The 22,791-nt window shown below is 36.7% G+C and overlaps 1 protein-coding gene across 9 annotated transcripts in view; it reads right to left on the bottom strand.

The window, feature by feature from the left end:
- The window catches only part of LOC127845122 (tyrosine aminotransferase-like), a 152,864-nt gene that overhangs the window by 108,976 nt on the left and 21,097 nt on the right, over positions 1–22,791 (bottom strand). For 5 of the 9 annotated variants that reach the window (XM_052375829.1, XM_052375830.1, XM_052375822.1 and 2 more), the window contains exons 2-11: positions 22,027–22,215; positions 21,474–21,578; positions 18,475–18,542; positions 17,830–17,988; positions 17,316–17,507; positions 15,202–15,284; positions 11,526–11,595; positions 10,130–10,342; positions 9,041–9,139; positions 6,503–8,382 (exon numbers count right to left, since the gene is read on the bottom strand). In XM_052375829.1, coding sequence (XP_052231789.1) covers positions 8,209–8,382; positions 9,041–9,139; positions 10,130–10,342; positions 11,526–11,595; positions 15,202–15,284; positions 17,316–17,507; positions 17,830–17,988; positions 18,475–18,542; positions 21,474–21,578; positions 22,027–22,215 — 1,352 coding nt within the window. In that variant the 3' untranslated portion in view covers positions 6,503–8,208. The remainder of the gene's footprint in view (positions 1–6,502; positions 8,383–9,040; positions 9,140–10,129; positions 10,343–11,525; positions 11,596–15,201; positions 15,285–17,315; positions 17,508–17,829; positions 17,989–18,474; positions 18,543–21,473; positions 21,579–22,026; positions 22,216–22,791) is intronic. The other 4 variants (XM_052375825.1, XM_052375828.1, XM_052375827.1 and 1 more) reach the window with 3 other exon arrangements.

The following is a 22,791-nucleotide window of genomic DNA, read 5'->3' as shown; positions in this document are numbered from 1 at the left end:
GGTAATAGGTGTATGTAGCACTTACACCACGCTATCCATGCTTATATAGTACCGGTAATAGGTGTATGTAGCATTTACACCACTCAGCTACCCATGCTCATATAGTACCGGTAATAGGTGTATGTAGCACTTACACCACTCAGCTATCCATGCTCATATAGTACCGGTAATAGGTGTATGTAGCACTTACACCACGCTATCCATGCTTATATAGTACCGGTAATAGGTGTATTACACCACGCTATCCATGCTCATATAGTACCGGTAATAGGTGTATTTTATACTTTATATAAACGTTCCTTGTAGTGTCACAAAATATTATGATAATAACAGAACTCTACAAATTAATCAATCGTTTTTGCGTTTGTAATGTCATATATTTTTATGCCCCCCTTTGAAGAAGAGGGGGTATATTGCTTTGCTCATGTCGGTAGGTCGGTCGGTACGTCCCTCCACCAGGTGGTTGTCAGACGATAACTCAAGAACGCTTGGGCCTAGGATCATGAAACTTCATAGGTACATTGATCATGACTTGCAAATGACCCCTATTGATTTTGAGGTCACTAGGTCAAAGGTCAAGGTCACGTATTGCTTTGCTCATGTCGGTAGGTCGGTCGGTACGTCCGTCCACCAGGTGGTTGTCAGATGATAACTCAAGAACGCTTGGGCCTAGGATCATGAAACTTCATAGGTACATTGATCATGACTTGCAGATGACCCCTATTGATTTTGAGGTCACTAGGTCAAAGGTCAAGGTCACGGTGACCCAAAATAGTAAAATGGTTTCCGGATGATAACTCAAGAACGCATACGCTTAGGATCATGAAACTTCATGGGTAGATTGATCATGACTCGCAGATGACCCCTATTGATTTTGAGGTCACTAGGTCAAAGGTCACGGTGACCCGAAATAGTAAAATGGTTTCCGGATGATAACTCAAGAACGCATACGCCTAGGATCATGAAACTTCATGGGTAGATTGATCATGACTCGCAGATGACCCCTATTGATTTTGAGGTCACAAGGTCAAAGGTCAAGGTCATGGTGACCCGAAATAGTAAAATGGTTTCCGGATGATAACTCAAGAACGCATACGCCTAGGATCATGAAACTTCATGGGTAGATTGATCATGACTCGCAGATGACCCCTATTGATTTTGAGGTCACTAGGTCAAAGGTCAAGGTCATGGTGACCCGAAATAGTAAAATGGTTTCCGAGTGATAACACAAGAGCGCATACGCCTAGGATCATGAAACTTCATGGGAAGATTGATCATGACTCGCAGATGACCCTTATTGATTTTGAGGTCACTAGGTCAAAGGTCAAGGTCACAGTGACAAAAGTCGTATTCACACAATGGCTGCCAGTACAACGGACAGCCCATATGGGGGGCATGCATGTTTTACAAACAGCCCTTGTTTAAGTATTTAAATCATCAAAAGATGCATATTATTATACGCCCGTCTATGACGGGACGTATTATGGTATACCCCGCGTCCGTCTGTCCGTCCGTCCGTCCGTCCGTCCGTCTGTTAATGTCGTACGCTACATCAAATATCCTTTGACAGATTTTCTTCAAATTTTAACACAATCTTAATATTGATAAACCCTGATCCCCTTTCGTTTTTGACGGAATTCTGAATTGTCGTTCCAGAGTTATGGGACTTTGTTCGTCAAAATTTCGTGATTTCATTGAATGTCCTACTGTAGCTCAAATATCCTTCGATGGATTTTTTTCAAATTTCAACACAATCTTAATATTGATAAACCCTGATCCCCTTTCGTTTTTGACGGAATTCTGAATTGTCGTTCCAGAGTTATGGGACTTTGTTCGTCAAAATTTCGTGATTTCCATGCTCATGTACTTATAAAATAAACCATGTATTCAAATACAAATAAACTGAAGTAAAAAAATGATTCAAAGGGTTATTTATTACCTTACTACTTCATTGGCGAACGACGGGCGTATCATGCGCTCATGGCGCAGCTTTTATTGATATTTTGAGCATGGTAAATGTTCAGTTTTACCGTTTCCTTGCAAATATCATAACTACAAAGAAAATCTGCGAATCTGAAACAGTTTTTTTTAATGCTGTCAATTTACCAAAACGTAAAAAGGTCCCTTTAACAAACTACAACAAAAGAGATTTAAAGAATAAAGTAAAAGATTTATTAGGCTAGTTAATGGATGTGTACATTTACTTTACAGTGATATATGTGTACTATCATTTGTACACATCTGATAAACCATATTAGACAAGTCAAAAGACAAGTCTAATGTAAATATGCCAGCTTTGTACAAGTAAAAAGATATCACTGTATTGTTTGAAAGCTGTTGAATGATCTTATTATATATTCAATACCTATTTTAACATTTCAGATTTTTAGGCTTGGGTATGCATGTTAACTATACATAACAATGTAAAGACGGCAAAAGAGCTCGAGCAGTTTATAATTAGTTGGTTATAAACATCTTTTTTTTTTGAGAAATAATCCTCAGAGATAACTAGGAACATTATTTAATATATTTTCATTTAACTGCATTTTAGCAGATCTAAATTAGGTCTTATTTCAACATGATGTAAATGATATACATTTTTCTGAATATAAGGTTCAGAGTTGACTCAGAATTCACTGAATATGTTCTGTAAGAATTAAACTGTCAACTACTATAACCAAAAATATTACCGGTATATGGTCACATGGTAGGAATGACAACATCTGATTATATTTTACAAATACCTACAGGATAATATTAATATTCCCTAATGCTCTCTCATTAAAACAATATTTTTCAGATTATTATCCCCACACTTTAAAAAAGGATATTGTATTGGTCTCCATCTTTCTGTCCGTCCGTTCGGCCACTATCTCCTCCTACACTATTAGCACTAGAACCTCACCTTGAAACTTACACACATGGTAGCTATGAGCATATGTGCGATGGTGACGTGACGGAATTTTGATCTGACCCCTGGGTCAAAAGTTATGGGTAAATAAATGGGTAAAATGGGTAAAAAAAACCTAATTTTACGAACAACATGTGACGCACATGATAACTTTTGACCCAGGGGTCAGATCAAAATTCCAAATACCCAATTTTTGTTCGTACCCATTTTTTTCGTACCCCATTTTTTTCGTACCCAACATTTTTCGTACCCAATTTTTTTTTCACCAAATTTTATTCATACCCAAATTCTTTTTTGTACCATAATTTTTTTTGTACCTAAATTTTGTGTTCGTACCAATTTCTTGTCTGTACCCAAAAAATTTTCGTACCCAAATTGTTAAGTACCCAAATTTGTTCTTACCAAAATTTTTGTTCGTACCAATTTTTTTTTCTGGTACCCAAATTTGTTCAAATCCATTTTTTTTTTCGTATCCCTTTTTTTTTTTTACCCAAATTTTTGTTTGTACCCAATTTTTTTTAACATAACTTCTTCATTTATTCACCAAATTAATACTTAACATCTCTTATGACAACACGGTCTATCTTGACCATCCATGTCCACATTACCCATCCCGGGGCCCCACGAACATAGGCCTTGCCCACCCAAAATTGCCTTTTAATGTAACATCTATGCGGCCTGGGGATACGCGGCCTCTGCCGCGCCATTTCTAGTGTGGTGATTGAATTGCATTTTTGTACATTACAATTTTTGTGTGGGACGCTCTGGTGTGTACAGTAGAGAACGATGATTAACCCTCTTCATGTAAAAATTGGTATTTTGTCACATTTGGTTCAGTGTTGCTCCAGATGAGCTCAACAAGGAGAGTAATGCAATGTTTGATTGTCAAGAAGCTATTCTAACTGCTCCAAAGTCATGCAATGTTTGATTGTCAAGAAGCTATTCTAACTGCTCCAAAGTCATGCAATGTTTGATTGTCAAGAAGCTATTCTAACCACTCCAAAGTCATGCAATGTTTGATTGTCAAGAAGCTATTCTAACTGCTCCAAAGTCATGCAATGTTTGATTGTCAAGAAGCTATTCTAACTGCTCCAAAGTCATGCAATGTTTGATTGTCAAGTAGCTATTCTAACTGCTCCAAAGTCATGCAATGTTTGATTGTCAAGAAGCTATTCTAACCGCTCCAAAGTCATGCAATGTTTGATTGTCAAGAAGCTATTCTAACTGCTCAAAAGTCATGCAACGTTTGATTGTCAAGAAGCTATTCTAACCGCTCCAAAGTCATGCAATGTTTGATAGTCAAGAAGCTATTCTAACCGCTCCAAAGTCATGCAAGTTTGATTGTCAAGGAGCTATTCTAACTGCTCCAAAGTCTTGCAATGTTTGATTGTCAAGGAGCTATTCTAACTGCCCCAAAGTCTTGCAATGTTTGATTGTCAAGAAGCTATTCTAACTGCTCCAAAGTCTTGCAATGTTTGATTGTCAAGAAGCTATTCTAACTGCTCCAAAGTCATGCAATGTTTGATTGTCAAGAAGCTATTCTAACTGCTCCAAAGTCATGCAATGTTTGATTGTCAAGAAGCTATTCTAACTGCTCCAAAGTCATGCAATGTTTGATTGACAAGGAGCTATTCTAACTGCTCCAAAGTCATGCAATGTTTGATTGTCAAGAAGCTATTCTAACTGCTCCAAAGTCATGCAATGTTTGATTGTCAAGAAGCTATTCTAACTGCTCCAAAGTCATGCAATGTTTGATTGTCAAGAAGCTATTCTAACTGCTTTAAAGTCATGCAATGTTTGATTGTCAAGAAGCTATTCTTACTGCTCCAAAGTCATGCAATGTTTGATTGTCAAGAAGCTATTCTAACTGCTCCAAAGTAATGCAATGTTTGATTGTCAAGAAGCTATTCTAACCGCTCCAAAGTCATGCAATGTTTGATTGTCAAGAAGCTATTCTAACTGCTCCAAAGTCACGCAATGTTTCATTGCCTCATTATTGAACAGAGTAGATAATGACAAGAATGCACAAATGGTAGGAGCTTTGTTTGCAGCATATGGCATAAGAACCATGGTCACATGATGCAGGTCAGTGATTGAACATTTAGATATAGAATATTCAGTCATCTCAAATGATATTGTCCTGTATTGTTTTGATAGGCAAAAGAACAAAATTATCAGTAAAAAATGAACAATACAGATTTCATAACAAACGATTTAATAAAAACCTCCGAATATGTACAATATGATAAAATATAACAGATATTTGGTTCAATATATACATTTGAATAATCAATAACAAACAAACATTCATGTATAACCCCAAAACATTACAACTGAAATTGAGCTCGTTTCATGTAGTGAGAACATGCATAGATATGTTTTCTAAGTAAAACGCTTTAACACCATACAATATATAACATTAAACTATAGAAAAACATTAACAGTATATGGCTTAATAAATCATATTAATTGCATGAAATTTCATTAAAGGTAAACTAGACAATTTTGTACAAAATCGATACTGTACTGTTTATTTTAATCTTTTCAGTATATTATTATAAAAATTATGCTTTTGTTTGGAAAAAATATAATATTATATGCAATGTGTGTTATATAAAGAAATTTTCATACATAGTCTTTTATTGAGACTTATTTTCCACATATAAAAAAGCTTCTAGAAAAGTAAGATCTATTGATTAGCACATACAGTTCTTAGTTTCTCATTAAAAAACAAATGAGCCATTCTTTGGGCAAAGGGGGCTTAATGGACATGTGTAAAGTATCGTCCTATATCAGCCTGTGCAGTCCGATAATCAGGGTCCACATGGACATGTGTAAAGTATCGTCCTATATCAGCCTGTGCAGTCCGATAATCAGGGGCCACACAAAGGGGGCTTAATGGACATGTGTAAAGTATCGTCCTATATCAGCCTGTGCAGTCCGATAATCAGGGTCCACACTTTGTGGCTAGATTTATTTTTCTTCTTTTGAACAAAAATTCCTCCAAGCGCAAAGTATCATCACTGATGAGCCTGTTCAGACATGCATTAAGCCCTGTTTTCCCAAATATAGTTGTTCAGGTACGGTAAACAAGCCTGTGACACCATAACAAATATATTTAGCTGTGGTTTTTTGTATAAGTAACCCATAACTATCATGACTCAAAACAATACAAGTATTGAGCAATCACTAATGCACCACTTTAATTTACAAGTATTGAGCAAACACTAATGCAACACTTTTATTTACAAACAGATGTGTAAATATGCATTATAAAATAAAACAAGAGGGCCATGATGGCCCTGAATCGCTCACCCGACTAACCAAATACAATCCCAACCCAGATTTCATCAAGATAAACATTGTGACAAAATTTCATAAAGATAAGATGAAAACTGTGACCTCTATTGTCTACACAAGGTTTTTCTATTATTTGACCTAGTGACCTAGTTTTTGACCCAAGGTGACCTAAATACAATCCCAACCCAGATTTCATCAAGATTAACATTCTGATCAAATTTTATAAAGATTGGATGAAAACTGTGACCTCTATTGTCTACACAAAGTTTTTCTATTATTTGACCTAGTGACCTAGTTTTTGACCCCAGATGACCCAAATACAATCCCAACCCAGATTTTATCAAGATAAACATTCTGACCAAATTTCATAAAGATTGGATGAAAACTGTGACCTCTATTGTCTATATAAGGTTTTTCTATTATTTGACCTAGTGAACTAGTTTTTGACCTAGTGACCTAGTTTTTGACCCCAGATGACCCAAATACAATCCCAACCCAGATTTTATCAAGATAAAAATTCTGACCAAATTTCATAAAGATTGGATGAAAACTGTGACCTCTTCTGTCTACACAAACAAATTGTTGACGATTTTTCTATTATTTGTTCTAGTGACCTAGTTTTTGACCTCAGATGACCCAAATACAATCCCAACCGAGATTTCATCAAGATAAACATTCTGACCAAATTTCATAAAGGTTGGATGAAAACTGCAACGTCTATTGTCTACACAAGGTTTTTTATTATTTGACCGAGTTTTTGACCTAGTGACCTAGTTTTTGACCCCAGATGACCCAAATACAATCCCAACCCAGATTTTATCAATATAAACATGCTGACCAAATTTCGTAAGATTAGATGAAAACTATGACCTCTACTGTCTACACAAGTTTTTTTCTACTTTTTGACCTAGTTTTTGACCTAGTGACCTAGTTTTTGACCCCAGATGACCCAAATACAATCCAAACCCGGATTTCATCAAGATAAACATTCTGACCAAATTTCATAAAGATTGGATGAAAACTGCGATCTCTATTGTCTACACAAGGTTTTTCTATTATTTGACCTATTATGTGTCCTAGTTTTTGACCTAGTAACCTAGTTTTTGACCCCAGATAACCCAAATACAATCCCAACCCAGATTTCATCAAGATAAACATTCTGACCAAATTTCATAAAGATTGGAAGAAAACTGTGACCTCTACTATCTACACAAACAAATTGTTGACGGACACACGCACACACACCGCACACACATACGGACGCCAGACATCACACGGTCACATAAGCTCACCATGTCACTTCGTGACAAGTGAGCTAAAAATATCACAATTTCCAAAGAAGGAACAACACTGAATTCTTAATTGCTTTTCCTTTCAAAGAAAACTACCGACATTTAAATTGAAGTCAACTTTTGCTCTAAGATACCAGGCACAGATAAACAACAATTCACAGATTTTCAAAATATACTCTTAAAAAAATACCCCTTTAACTCAATCTACATGTTGTATTTACATGCACATACAAAATATATGTTAATATGTCAATAGATAATAAATATTTTGGCAATATTGGTTTATATGACTTCTCCAAACACAGTAGATTGTTTTATAACAGCAGTCCATCATGCTTTTCTCATCACAGTGATTTTGGCTTCATATTTTACAGCCTGTGCATTTCCATTGGGAAAAATAGAGGGATAAACCATTTAGTTGGGAAAAATAAAACTTTATTAATATGATAATAAACTACAGTATTCAAATTGTTCATAAGTGAATGTTTAACTGCATTTTAAAATTTATGTTATATGTGTTACAGCATTTTATCTGTCTATAATAAGCTCAATAAACCAATCATTGTTTTTTGGAAAAATTCTGTTTTGGGGGAAATTTTGGTCAGATTTTTTGGAAAAATGTTACTTTTTCCATTTTGTGTTTGTAAGATGCTGTAAGTTTGGGCAAAAAAATCACTGCATCATGATACGCTGAAGACTTTCTATCTACTCGATCCAACTTTCATCGTAAGCCTCGTTGCGAATGTAGCGACAGTCAGGTATTTCTGAGTCCGTTCTATAATGTGTAGAGCAGAATTCAGTGATCCTCTGACATGCTTCAACAAGCTTGGCCTGGGGAACGGTCAGTACGACACGGAAATAGTTGGGGTATTCAAAGCACTGAAACAAAACGTACATTCACAATAAATAGCGAACTGCTTATTCAGGGTTAAAGTCACACAGCTTCTTGGTAAAAAAATGTCATCAACATGAAGTTTAGATGCCTAAGACATATATTTTGCTGCAGTGATACACTTATTCTTGACTTGTGTGCACTTGAGGTTAGCCATGCCTATGACAGAGAATAAATTTATCATAAGTATCTTTTGATACTTATCAGTGTTCCTTAAAGCAATAACCAAACTTTCAACAATAGATGCGGTCTGGTAACATAGATTAAACGAGATACAAGAATGACATATTCATGAAAATTAATCTAGCGTTTGCTCGAAAAAATGTTTGGATATCGTAACTGGAAATTCACATGGAATATATTGTGACAAAAATAAAAACTAGCATTTTGTATTGTGTTAAATCTATGTTACCATACCACATCCAGCATTGACATTTTGGCTATTGCAATAAGGAACATTGATTTTTTAGGTGTTAACTTTATTTGTGAAAATATTGTATTACTATTTTAATTATTACCTACTATTTTCAAACAACGTTTGATTGGGTAGTAAGAAAGATGAAAAGTTGAGTTTATTGTACCATACGCCGAAACAGTTTGCCCTCAAGATTTCTATAATTATTAGTACTAAGTGAGTTAGTTTACCTTGGCTGGAAGACAGAAGACGCTCTGTTCAGACACCAGAGCCTCTGTGAACTGTACATCATTGAGATACTCCGGGAAGTGTGCCATGTCAATACCAATCTGCAGACAGAAACTTCCACCAGTAAGCAATATATTAACATAATGACAACTTTTGTTCAGATTGAGTCATAAATATGGCTTTTAGAGTGGTTAAAAATCTAAATGTCAAAAACACAACAACATTTTTCTTTAAAAAATTGGGCATATTGGTAGGGGTATTTTATGACATTCTGTAAAAGCTATCAATAGAATGACAAACCAATTAGTTGAATAAATGCATTCCTTGAAACAACTTGTTCCATTTATTCTTGTACTTGGATTAAGGTAAGAGAAGCTTCATTGAACGGGCATTTGCTTATGGATACCTGAGGCCTAGTTGTGTCTAAGTTTCAGTTCCGTTCCACAACTTGCATCAGGGACCCAGGTTTGCATATTACATTTGTACTTTATTTCAGAATTGACATTAATACCGGAAATTTTGTAAATTGTTAACCAAGATCAAGTCTTGCATCCAGCGCTGAAGGGTTGTTGGTATTATAAGTGTTTTGATTACCCATGTCTGTTGTAACTCGAAAAAATGCAATCCAATTCTAACACACTATGTATACCCATTAAGAGAACAATGACAAACGCAGTTATTTCCCCTAGCAGAGTATTGTAACTGATTTTCCTCGCAGCAGGCGCTAAGATCAGACGAACAAAATTGTAAGCAGATTTGTAATAATGTAACCATTATTAAAAGGCTCTGTGTGAAAATTTCTCTGATATGTGAAAGTTTTACCTTCAATTTGGGAAAAATGGTCAGAAAATCGGAATGGGAAGTCACAGTTTTCTGGTACCAACTTATATATAGAGGAAAAACACTAAACCTGATCTACCCCAACAACCAAAAATTATCTTTAAACAAAGTCCACACTAACACTTGATGATGTTTAAAATGGTAGCATTCATATTGTAATCTTGGTGAGCTATACATGTATAAACAAAAATGCAAAAATCCATCCATCAAAAAGAATAAAATTTCAAACAGAATTCCTGCTGTATACCTACCATCATATACATGGCCCCCTGTGGCATGACTGGTTTCAACCCAGGAATTTTCGAGATTGTCTCATGGCACAGTTTGGCATTTGATTCAATGAACTCCAGAGTGTCTGAATAAAAGGAGCGTGGAGTGTTCTTTAGAATGTCCGGGATGGCTGCTTGAATCAACGTGTTTGGTCCGAGGATTTTCTGTGACAAACACTGCAATCCATGTCTCACCTAATGAACAGTCAAGGGGAAATATGTCATGCAAAAAATATACACATGATAATTGTTTAATATTAAATTCGGAATATAATGTTGTAAGTACGAATGTAAAACAGCTACAAAATTGTTTTTAAATGGTATATTGCTGTTACAAATTGTCATACATTGTCGACATCTAGATGTCCAAAGCTCATATTATTTCAACATTTCATAATTTGTGACTTTTTGTAAAACAAAACATGTGTCTCAGATGCCCTAATTTTCCACATTTGTCTTGAAACTCCACTTATGTCAAATTTGTCTTATGACCTCTGCAACATTGACCTTTAAAGGGGCCTTTTCACAGATTTTGGCATTTTTTTTACTTATTCATTAAATGCTTTATATTGATAAATGTAAACATTGGATCGTAAAAGCTCTAGTAAAAAATCAATAATAAAATTAAAAAAAGGAAAAGAACATTGCCCGGAGCAGGTTTCGAACCAGTTACCCCTGGAGTCCTGCCAGAGTCCTGAAGTAAAAACGCTTTAACCTACTGAGCTATTCCGCCGAGTACACATACTTGACGTATTTTATACCTTATATAAGCAATCTTCGTAGTTCCACAAAATTTAACGACAAAAACAGAACTCTCCAAATTATTCAATCGTTTCGCGTTGCAACGCTTTATAATTTTTAGGTTTTAAAATCGTCAAAAGATGCATATATTATGGCTATATTAGACCATGGTAAATGTTCAGTATTACTGTTTCCTCACAAATATCATAACTAAAACGAAAATTTGCGAATCTGAAACAACTTTTTTCAATTTTGTCAATTTACCAAAGCGTGAAAAGATCCCTTTAAGATAAGTATACGAGTAACATATCACATAACATCTCCTAACGATGTTTATTTGTGGAAACTTATATTCAAATTGATTGATAAAATTACATTACAGACAAGCAAAATTTGATCTTTGACCTCCCTGATAAGGAAAAGGGGGTAACACAGGTTGCCTTGACTTATGATAGTTACAATTCGTAAAAAACATCAATATATGGCAAAGTTAAGGTTGAGACAAAAATGTTTAAGCAGTATTATGGCCAATTCAGACTGCACAGGCTAATCCGGGATGACACAACGCACATGGATATATCTCCATTTTACAAGAACAAGACTCAATTGAATTACGCGGACTTTATCGATGTTTTACCTCGTCTTGGAAGATGTTATTCCTGTCGTTGATGACGATCCATCCTAACCTCCAACCTGGCACCAGGAACCTGAGCAATGATAACAAACAGCTCATACATATCTCCAACCTGGCACCAGGAACCTGAGCAATGATAACAAACAGATCTTTCATATCTCCAACCTGGCACCAGGAACCTGAGCAATGATAACAAACAGATCATACATATCTCCAACCTGGCACCAGGAACCTGAGCAATGATAACTAAACAGATCATACATATCTCCAACCTGGCACCAGGAACCAGAGCAATGATAACAAACAGCTCGTACATATCTCCAACCTGGCACCAGGAAACTGAGCAATGATAACAAACAGCTTAACATATCTCCAACCTGGCACCAGGAACCTGAGCAATGATAACAAACAGATCATACATATCTCCAACCTGGCACCAGGAACCAGAGCAATGATAACAAACAGCTCATACATATCTCCAACCTGGCACCAGGAACCTGAACAATGATAACAAACAGATCATACATAATATGTTTGTCTGGGCTTTTCCCACATTTAACCCTGTACAGCTAGCTCTGTTACCCATTTTGACCCATTTGTAGTCCTTTTTAAAGCCAAATTAAATAAAAGACCTTCTTTAAATGGATTTAAGTTTTAAAAGTTTCATTTCAAGCCCTCTTATACTGTTAAGCAGCAAGTTTCTAGCAGGCTGTTCTGGTTTAATGGTGGCTGCATATAGCCGTTGTCATTTTGTTTCTGAGCGTTGGAGGCAAATAGTACTTCAGTGATAAAACAGTACCGGTAGTCAGTTAACCATATAACAATCACAATTTAAACTGTTGACCAGCAAAATGAAAATTCCTTCAATGTTATTTTATGACATAAGTAAAGAAAATTCCGTCTAATACAAAAAGCATGGACATATGACTGGAGCTGACAAAACAACTTTTGAATCAGAGGTAAGTTAACGGCTCTTGAAATAATCTATATTCTTGTTCATCTCCACACTTTCATTAACAAAACTTTGCAATGGCAGGATCCAGATTTAAGCTTTCAATTATTTCTGTAACCATAGAAACCACAAACAAATCTGACAAACAACATCTGAAATAATATCATTTTTAGCATATGGCTGTTTTAAACAATCCAGACACAGAGTTTATTCCACCTAGTTTCAGTATTTTTGAGGTCTTACAGGATCCAGATTTCAGTGTTAACTTATTTCTGTAAACATAGAAACCACAATTTTTGTCTGACGAAAGAACTGAAATAATGTGAATCCACATACAGCCCTCTATCCACAAACCAATCCCCTTGCTGAACTACTTTTTGGAGTTAAGGCAGGTTCACGATTCAGACAGACAGACACACAGACAGACAATAAGGGGTAAGCCTTTAGCCCACCTCTGTTTCATTGGTTAAGTAATAATAAAACGTTTGATGAACATGCAAATCTATAGAAGCAAACATGTCATTATGACATGTAAAATAAATTTTGTCGATTTCCAACCATTCAATACCAAACAAGATTGTACAGTGTTAAATACAGGATTCTGTAAGGTCTTTTGTACCTTACAAGAAAAGTACTCCAACACTTGAGTAAGACATTCTATAGGTATATAATCATCATATGAGATAGTGTTTTATCCAGGTCGTTTTAGCGTGGCGCGGCGCCACGCCGCTTTTTTGAAGCGCCTTGCTTCCCCTTTCAAAGCAAATCAGCGCCACACTGCCCTTTCAAAGGCCGCCGCCCTGTTTTCCGCCGTGCGCGACCTTATTGATAACATCTTAATTGCCTCTTAACCAAGCTATTATCAGCGAAGATTCGCGCGGTTGTGAATTCATCATGCGTGAATAACCATGTGTCAATATTAATCGATAATTTCAGTGGCTTTGTAACACTACCGGAGTGCACAGTTACTTAGGAGACTTGATGAAAACCTAGATATTATTCACGTGGAAATTGTGCATTTCATGCATAATTCAGTTATATCAAAACATTTATTTTTACGCGTAATTAAATTTAAAAAAAAAGTTGTATCTGTAAAATATTGATTTGATTTCAATTTAATGCAAAACAGTTTTAAGTTAATAAAATTTAATTAACAGGGCTTGCACTAAGCGGCGTACGGCCGTATATTACGCCCGATAATTGTTTCCATACGCCGATTACAAAGCCCCATCACGTCCACTGTACTTCCTGAAAATTGGCCATACGCCGAAAATAGCAACCCGTGACATATTAAAGCTGTCGATTAAAATAACGCTCCGCCTCCTATCCAATACAATAGGCGCAGGCTCATATTAAAGCTGTCGATTAAAATAACGCTCCGCCTCCTATCCAATATAATTGGCGCAGGCTCACAGTAGATGTGTGTTGATGAATTGTAGCAGACGACAATCTTAACACGTTTGCTGTTCACGGTTAAGCAGAGCGCGCTTAATTGGAGCACCTGCCTATTTATTGTCACGATGTTTTGATTACAATCATGTGTGAATGTCGGCAAAGAAGTTGATACCCCGTCTTGGACCCTGTTTGGCCAAAAGTTGTTAATTGTTGTAACAGTAGTAGACCTGCACCATTGGTTCAATTAAGAACATTTTGACCCGTTTGTAACTTGTCAAAATATGTTAATTGGCAAACACAGATATGAATTTTACAAAAATATTGAACTTGTACCACTTCTCATTAGTGTTTAGAATGTCGCAACGTACGCTTTCCAATTTTGGCATTCCACTTTCGACTAAACGTAAATTAGAAATTGATGCAAATTGCTTTGTAAGCAAAACAAGTTTATATCGGAGACCAATTAACGTGTATTGAATTAATTGACAATGAACAAAAGACAGTACGGCGCCGTTCCTAGTTACACTTTTTGCGAAATAAAATGTACACAATTCAACACATGGTCATGAAAGTTCAAAGTGAAAACAATACCCGTTTACAATTTTATGCGGCAACACTTTAATTTTAGTACATGCATATTTCACCATGTCATTTATTAAATAAAAATAAAATAATTCAGTTATTTGAAAGCCCATTTGTCATATAAAGGATCCTCGACTTGAGTGCTGACAGGGAAGCCAGTTGTATATCATGTATATCCTATGGTGTTTAAACTTGTTTTTTGTTACTACATGAAAATATAAAACACATAATAAAATATACATTCTGGATTTTGTTGGTTTAATTATTCAACAATAAATCTCAAAACTATACATACAATGTTTGTGTGTAACAAAGCTTGTTATTAAGTCACTATACAGATATATTTGTGCCCTTTTTATGGATGTCGCGCGCTTAAGTGCCCTTTTTTGAAATTTTGCACCACGCCCCTTTTCCTTCCTGTATAAAACACTATATGAGATGTCAGTGTTTTTTATCTTTGAGGGAAGGTGGCAGGGCATACAGGTTGGCAATTTTATGACCAATGGGCAATGGTTTGTTTTATTTAAGCATGTAATTTTTATAAAACGTTCAGCAACATGGTATGATTGAAATTGCATGAATTATTTACCAAAACGCCTCAAACTCTCCACTTTTGTCCAATATAAGTTGGTTTTAGAGCTTAAATTATAAGGGAAAAAATAAACAATTTTTGACTGGGAATGGGACAGAATTCTGGCCCTATTAAGCTTTAAAAAATTTACGAGTCATATCCCACAGCTTCCTAGGTACCTTTTGGTGAGTCCACTGACAGAGAGGATGGGCACAGAGTCTGTCAGGGAGGCCATGGGATGGTACTCCGACCCACTGAACACCTGAAATACACAAATTAAGAGTCAGTGAGGCCATGGGATGGTACTCCGACCCACTGAACACCTAAAATACACAAATTGCGAGTCAGTGAGGCCATGGGATGGTACTCCGACCCATTGAACACCTGCAATACACATATTAAGAGTCAGTGAGGCCATGGGATAGTACTCCGCCCCACTGAACACCTGCAATACAAATATTAAGAGTCAGTGAGGCCATGGGATGGTACTCCAACCCATTGAACACCTGCAATACACATATTAAGAGTCAGTGAGGCCATGGGATGGTACTCTGATCCACTGAACACCTGCAATACACAAATTAAGAGTCAGTGAGGCCATGCAATGCTGTTTGAACCCACTGAACACCTGCAATACACAAATTAAGAGTCAGTGTGGCCATGCAATGGTTTTTGAACACACTGAACACCTGCAATACACAAATTAAGAGTCAGTGAGGCCATGGGATGGTTTTTGAACCCACTGAACACCTGCAATACACATATTAAGAGTAAGTGTGGCCATGCAATGGTTTTTGAACCCACTGAACACCTGCAATACACATATTATGAGTCAGTGAGGCCATGGGATGGTACTCCGACCCACTGAACACCTGTAATACACAAATTAAGAGTCAGTGTGGCCATGCAATGGTTTTTCAACCCACTGAACACTTGCAATACACAAATTAAGAGTCTGTGAGGCCATGCAATGGTTTTTCAACCCACTGAACACCTGCAATACACAAATTAAGAGTCAGTGAGGCCATAGGATGGTACTCCGACCCACTGAATACCTGCATAAGAGTCAGTGTGGCCATGGGATGGTACTCCAACCCATTGAACACCTGCAATACACAAATTAAGAGTCTGTGTGGCCATGCAATGGTACTCGGACCTGCTGTACACCTGCAATACACATATTAAGAGTTATATTAAGTTAATGGCAATTATCATTTAAAAGGTGTAAATCATGAAAAATAGCCATAATTTATTGAGAAAGAGAGAAACAATGGCTACCATCAATTTGAATGAGAAAATAATTCCAATTAAAAATTAGAAAGTGAAAATCATGGCAATTATTTATGGGAATGTAATAATCATGGCAATTATATATTAAAGTGTGAAAATAATGGCAAGAATCAATTTAAATGAGAAAATCATGGCAATGACAAATAAGAATGTTAAAATCATGGCAATTATCAATCAAATGTGAACATACTTGCATTTACCAATAAGAATTTTGAAACCATGGTAGTTTTCTTTTTGCTTTAAAGCTAAGCTAAGCAAAGCAAATGAAATTCAAGCAACTGCATGCAATAAAGGTATCAAGGCAGTCACAAAATGCAAGTTATGGATTATTAGTATGATATTTACATAAAACAACATTTGTAATGAGACAAAGATTCTTCCTTATCTGAACATCGGTTTTCCCAAAGGAACCAAAACAACTGATTTGCTACAGAGACCTTTATGTCTCTGACCTTTATGTCTCTGAGCACAAAGAATCGAGAAGGATGCAATACTGTAAACTCATACGTATTCATGGCACATTAATTTTCATTTTGTTCTTGGATTGACTGATCCACAAATTCAACACAAACACACCAGAAAATGACAAACACAAAATCCTTGTTTGTGTTTCCAAAGTTAGAAATCCATTAATTAAGTCATTTTTGCAGAACCACCAAATTTTATCGCAACAAATATAAATAGGCTGTGCTCTGTGAAAAGGGGGTTAACTTAAATGCGTGTGTCGTCCCAGATTTGCATGTGAAGTCTGCAAAGGCTAATCAGGGACAACTCTACCTAAACTGTAAACTGTATTTTTGCCAAAAAGGGAATTTCTTTTAATGAAAAATATCATAAAAAAGGAAAGTGTCGTCCCTGATTAGCCTGTGCGGACTGCAGAGGCAAATCTGGGACAACACTTTATGCACATGCATTAAACCCCCTTTTCACAGAGCACGGCCCAAATTATTTTACAGTATACATGAATACAATGTTTACACTTAAAATATACGATAACACGTACAAAATGCTCGTAGATCTCGTCAGCAATGATGGGCACTTTGTTTCTATCGGCGATCTTCAAGATGTCGAGCAGGTGCTCCTTGGAGTACACGCTGCCGCAGGGGTTGGACGGGGAGTTGACGATAATGGCCGCCGTGTCGTCGTCAATCAACGACTCTAGATGGGGCAGGTCAACCTCCCAGGACTTCTCTGGCTACAATACATGGATTTTGAAACATAAACAAGTGCCTAAACAGATGAATGGAGACAAAAACTGGTTAAATTCCAATATTGCAGATATTGTTCATTCAAATAAAATACCATGTGTTTAAATAATTGTTTTTCAAAAATAAGGCTTCAATTTCATGTGATTGTCTGGCAAAATTAAATTGAATTTTATTAAATTTAACTTTAATATAAAAAGCTCATTGTCTGAATGTCTGAATTGAAACGTACAATAAATAGAATAAATTAATACGTTTGTTTTTTTAACGTACATGCGTATTTAGGCCAACAGGCCCCATGTGCACACTCACCTGAAGGTTGTAGTGTCTCGCATGAACGCCTATCGACTCGGCCAGTGTTTTGTAGATGGAGAATCCAGGACGGGGAATTAGGATGTTCTGTCCGGGATTGGCCAGACAAGTGATGCACAGATCAAGTGCTCCAGAACAGCCACTTGTCAGAATCACATCCTAGTCAGTCATAAAAAACATACAAATTATTAAATTTTCCATTGTAAGGCCAGTCAATTTTGACCACTAAAAAGGATCTAACCCACAATAAATTACAAGAGATAGAAATGTTACAGTTTTTTCACCTACACTCAAATGTGATGCAACAAATAGTAAAGACTTAGAGAGGTACTGAATTGAAGATTTTCAACCATAATATCCTATCATAGCTACAAGGGCCTCTTGCAACATATTTTGCACAATTTGCACACTACATGACTGTGAAATGATAAAACACACACAATAAGCATTTTACTTATACTTCTTAAATCATTTCAAATTAATATTTAAAAACAAATGAAGTATTATTACTGTATGAGGTTGATCACTTCTGATGAAGGCTATGATTGAAACATGTTTAGTATTAAAATCAATAAAAGTAACATGTTTGTATTTTATTATATCAATCATTTGATAATAAAATAAACCTGCATGTACATGACCTACCTTAGCATTGACATTAGATTTGGAAGTGGACGAATATTCAGCCACAGCTGCCCTGGCCTGCTCATAACCTGTATCAGAAATCACAGTCAACCATAAATATCTCACACAGCTGCCCCGGCCAGCTCATAGCCTGTATCAGAAATCACAGTCAACCATGAATATCTCACACAGCTGCCCTGGCCTGCTCATAGCCTGTATCAGAAATCACAGTCAACCATAAATATCTCCCACAGCTGACCTGGCCTGCTCATAACCTGTATCAGAAATCACAGTCAACCATGAATATCTCACACAGCTGCCCTGGCCTGCTCATAACCTGTATCAGAAATCCCCGTCAACCACACATATCTCCCACAGCTGCCCTGGTCTGCTAATAGCATGTATCAGAAATCACAGTCAACCATAAATATCTCACACAGCTGACCTGGCCTGCTCATAACCTGTATCAGAAATCACAGTCAACCATGAATATCTCACACAGCTGCCCTGGCCTGCTCATAGCCTGTATCAGAAATCCCCGTCAACCACACATATCTCCCACAGCTGCCCTGGTCTGCTAATAGCATGTATCAGAAATCACAGTCAACCATGAATATCTCCCACAGCTGCCCTGGCCTACTCATAGCCTGTATCAGAAATCCCAGTCAACCATGAATATCTCACACAGCTGTCCTGGCCTGCTCATAGCCTGTATCAGAAATCACAGTCAACCATAAATATCCCCCACAGCTGTCCTGGCCTGCTCATAGCCTGTATCAGAAATCACAGTCAACCATAAATATCTCCCACAGCTGCCCTGGCCTGCTCATAGTCTGTATCAGAAATCACAGTCAACCATGAATATCCCCCAAAGCTGCCCTTGCATGCTCATAGCCTGTATCAGAAATCCCAGTCAACCATGAATATCCCCCACAGCTGTCCTGGCCTGCTCATAGCCTGTATCAGAAATCCCAGTCAACCATGAATATCCCCCACAGCTGCCCTTGCCTGTTCATAGTCTGTATCAAAAATCACAGTCAACCATAAATATTTCCCACAGCTGCCCTGGCCTGCTCATAACCTGTATCAGAAATCACAGTCAACCATAAATCTCCCACAGCTCGTGACAGCTGCCCTGGCCGGCTCATACCCTTTATCAGAAATCACAGTCGACCTTGACAAGGATATAAGCCTTGCTTGACAATGAAATAGACTTGCTTGACAAGGATAAAGCCTTGCTTGAAATGGATATAGCATTGCTTGACAAGGATAAAGCCTTGCTTGACAAAATTATTAGCCTTGCTTGACAAGGATATAGACTTGCTTTACAATTATATAGTCTTGCTTGGTAAGGATAAAGTCTTGCTAGACAAGGATTTAGCCTTGCTTGACATATATATAGCCTTGCTTGACAAAATTATGAGCCTTGCTTGACAGGTATATAGCCTTGCTTAACAATTATACAGATTTTATTGGCAATGATATAAGCCTTGCTTGACAATGATTGAACTTTGCTTGACAAGGATATAGACTTGCTTGACAAGGATATAGCCCTGCTTGACAATTATAAAGATTTTTTGACAAGGATATAGCCTTGCTTAACACAGATATGAGCCTTACTTGACAACGATGTAGCCTTGCTGGACAAGTATATAGCCTTGCTTGACAATGATATAGCCTTGCTTGATGAGGATTAAGCCTTGCTAAACAATGATATACCCTTGCTTGACACTCACATAGACTTGCTTTACAAGGATATAGCCTTGCTTTACAATGATATATACTTGCTTGACAAGGATATAGACTCGATTGACAAGGATATATACTTGCTTGATAAGGATATATACTTGCTTGACAATTATATAGACTTGCTTGACAAGGATATAGCCTTGCATGATAATCATTAAGACTTGCTTGACAAGGATATAGCCTGGCTCGACAAGAACACAGACTTGCTTGACAAGGATATAGACTTGCTTGACAAGGATATAAATGAAACTGATTCACTGGATTCTCCCCAATACTCTTTATCAAGCTATACATGCCATAAAAAAAATTGAAACTATTTAAATGACTGATCACTCTTTGTTAATCATACTTTAAAGGAAATTTTGAAATTCTGTTTTCGAAAAAAAGGCTAAAAATATCTACTCAAATGTGTTTTTTAGATCCTTTACTACTTAGTTGAAATCCAGGATAGATGAATAATGTGGTTTTATCATCCTGCAATTGCAAAAAGATGTTTGCAATAGTAATTAATTTTCTTTTAAACAAATATTAAGTGGGTTAAAATTTAAATCATCAAATATCCATGATAAATTTGCAAAGTGGTGACAAGTACATGTACTTTAAATGGCAAATTTGATTGCTGACATGCAGTTGTTGACTGTGCTAATCAGTACCACAAGGAAAGTTAATTGGTACATGTACAGTAACCGGAGCATGTAAGTCACCGCACAGTGCATACAAACAAGACCCAAGGTCATTGTCTGTTATCAGATAATAAGCCTTTCCTTGCAGCCAACAGGTCATGGTCATGTTAGGAAAGATTATCCCTGACTTTGATAATATCAACATTTGTTTTACACTTGTACCAGTACCAGTTATTTTCCCAAGTGCACAACAAATCGCTAGGGACGGATCTAGGACCACAAAAAGTACACCATGCTGCTTAAACTGGGTGGGTGGAAAGCTGGACATTTTCTAATAATTTGATAAATGCAAGGATTTTCTTAATCTATCACTTGTAATAATCTTTTAAAGGATTGCCATTATGAATTGCCATTGTAACATTTTCCCTTTTTGGGTTAAAAATTTAAGGAGACTAAAGGGAGAAACAAAAAGCAGCCAGGTGAAGCATTCTGCTTTTTCAATCTAGATCACAACTTATAACTAGTATAGTATGATCATAAGGGCTTGAAATGAATAAAAATAAAAATAAAAAACATAAGAAAATATACATGTATAGCCATATCAATTAACAGAACCGTTCAAGATATCAATGTGACAGATTTCCTCACCTGTTGAGGGGCCATAGCCGTTGTATTTTCTCTGCTTTAATGCTTTAATTAGCGCAACTTCTGCTTCTTCTGGTACCGAAAGGTTGCCAAACACCGTTGGGTCACCTGGTAATAAAATTAATGAATATTAAAGTCAAATTAAACTGGCTTAGTCCGAATCGTGACCAATACCCTTGCAAAACACTTTGTCTAAGTGTTCAAGGGCAAATAACTCCACAAACTTATGACATTTTATGCAGACTTGTTGACCGACTGACCGACAAACTGAACCAAATGAGTTACTCCAATATACCCCTCTCGAACAGTTTATGGGATATAAAAACTATTTTATGTGAGTATGAAAGTCATGTGCTTATTATTTTGTCCTTGATATAAACTTTCACACAGATTTTCAAAACTAGTCTATATACTTTTATTCATACGAGGTTACAGGTATTTCAGACCATAGGGTAGTGAAAGGAAAAGTAATACTAAATTGCTTCACTTAAAAATATGTTCCTATAAAAACACAACAATTAATTTACAAATAATATTTATAGTAACATCATCTTACCAATGGATAAGGCAATCATTTCTTTTGCAGGGTTTGGGGACAGTTTCATTCCATCCACTATACTTCTGATCGGGTTGAATGTGTTCCTGGCAATGTCAGACGCCTCCACCTTCCAACCAGTACAAGTTCGTTTGCGTTTAGTGTGTGACATCTGCCCAATTTTAAGTATGTTCGGAGTATGGTGATTTTCTGAAAAATGTTACGCATTATTTATAAGTGAAAAGTACAGTGAGTGATCCCAATTTCAGTTTAATATTTTTAATACATTTTCCTGAAAACAACTAGAGCTTTGTCACAGACGTGACGAATACCCCCACATGCCGCATTGACACAGAATATTTTGCATGTTGTCTTAAAAAAAAAACAGCGGACACCAAGCTCAATGTTTAAAACGCACTAAGTGACCCCATGACCTGGTTTTTGACCCTGCATGGCCCATGTTCGAACTTAACCTACACATTATCTAGATACAACTTCTGACCAAGTGTGGCGAAGATCAGATGAAAACTACTTGAATTAGAGAGCAGACACCATGCTGAATGTTTAAAACGTAACCCAGTGACCTAGTTTTTGACGCAGCATGACCCATATTCGACCTTGGCCTAGACATCATTTAGATACAACTTCTGACCAGGTTTGGTGAAGATCGGATGAAAACTACTTGAATAAGAGAGCAGACACCATGCTCAATGTTTAAAACGCACTAAGTGACCCCGTGACCTATTTTTTGACCTGCCATGACCCATGTTCGAACTTGGCCTAGAC

Source organism: Dreissena polymorpha, chromosome 9 (assembly GCF_020536995.1).
Source record: "Dreissena polymorpha isolate Duluth1 chromosome 9, UMN_Dpol_1.0, whole genome shotgun sequence".
In the NCBI taxonomy this organism is placed as follows: domain Eukaryota; kingdom Metazoa; phylum Mollusca; class Bivalvia; order Myida; family Dreissenidae; genus Dreissena; species Dreissena polymorpha.
The sequence above is the reverse complement of the archived record's forward strand: the minus strand, read 5'-3'. Positions and strand labels throughout refer to the sequence as shown.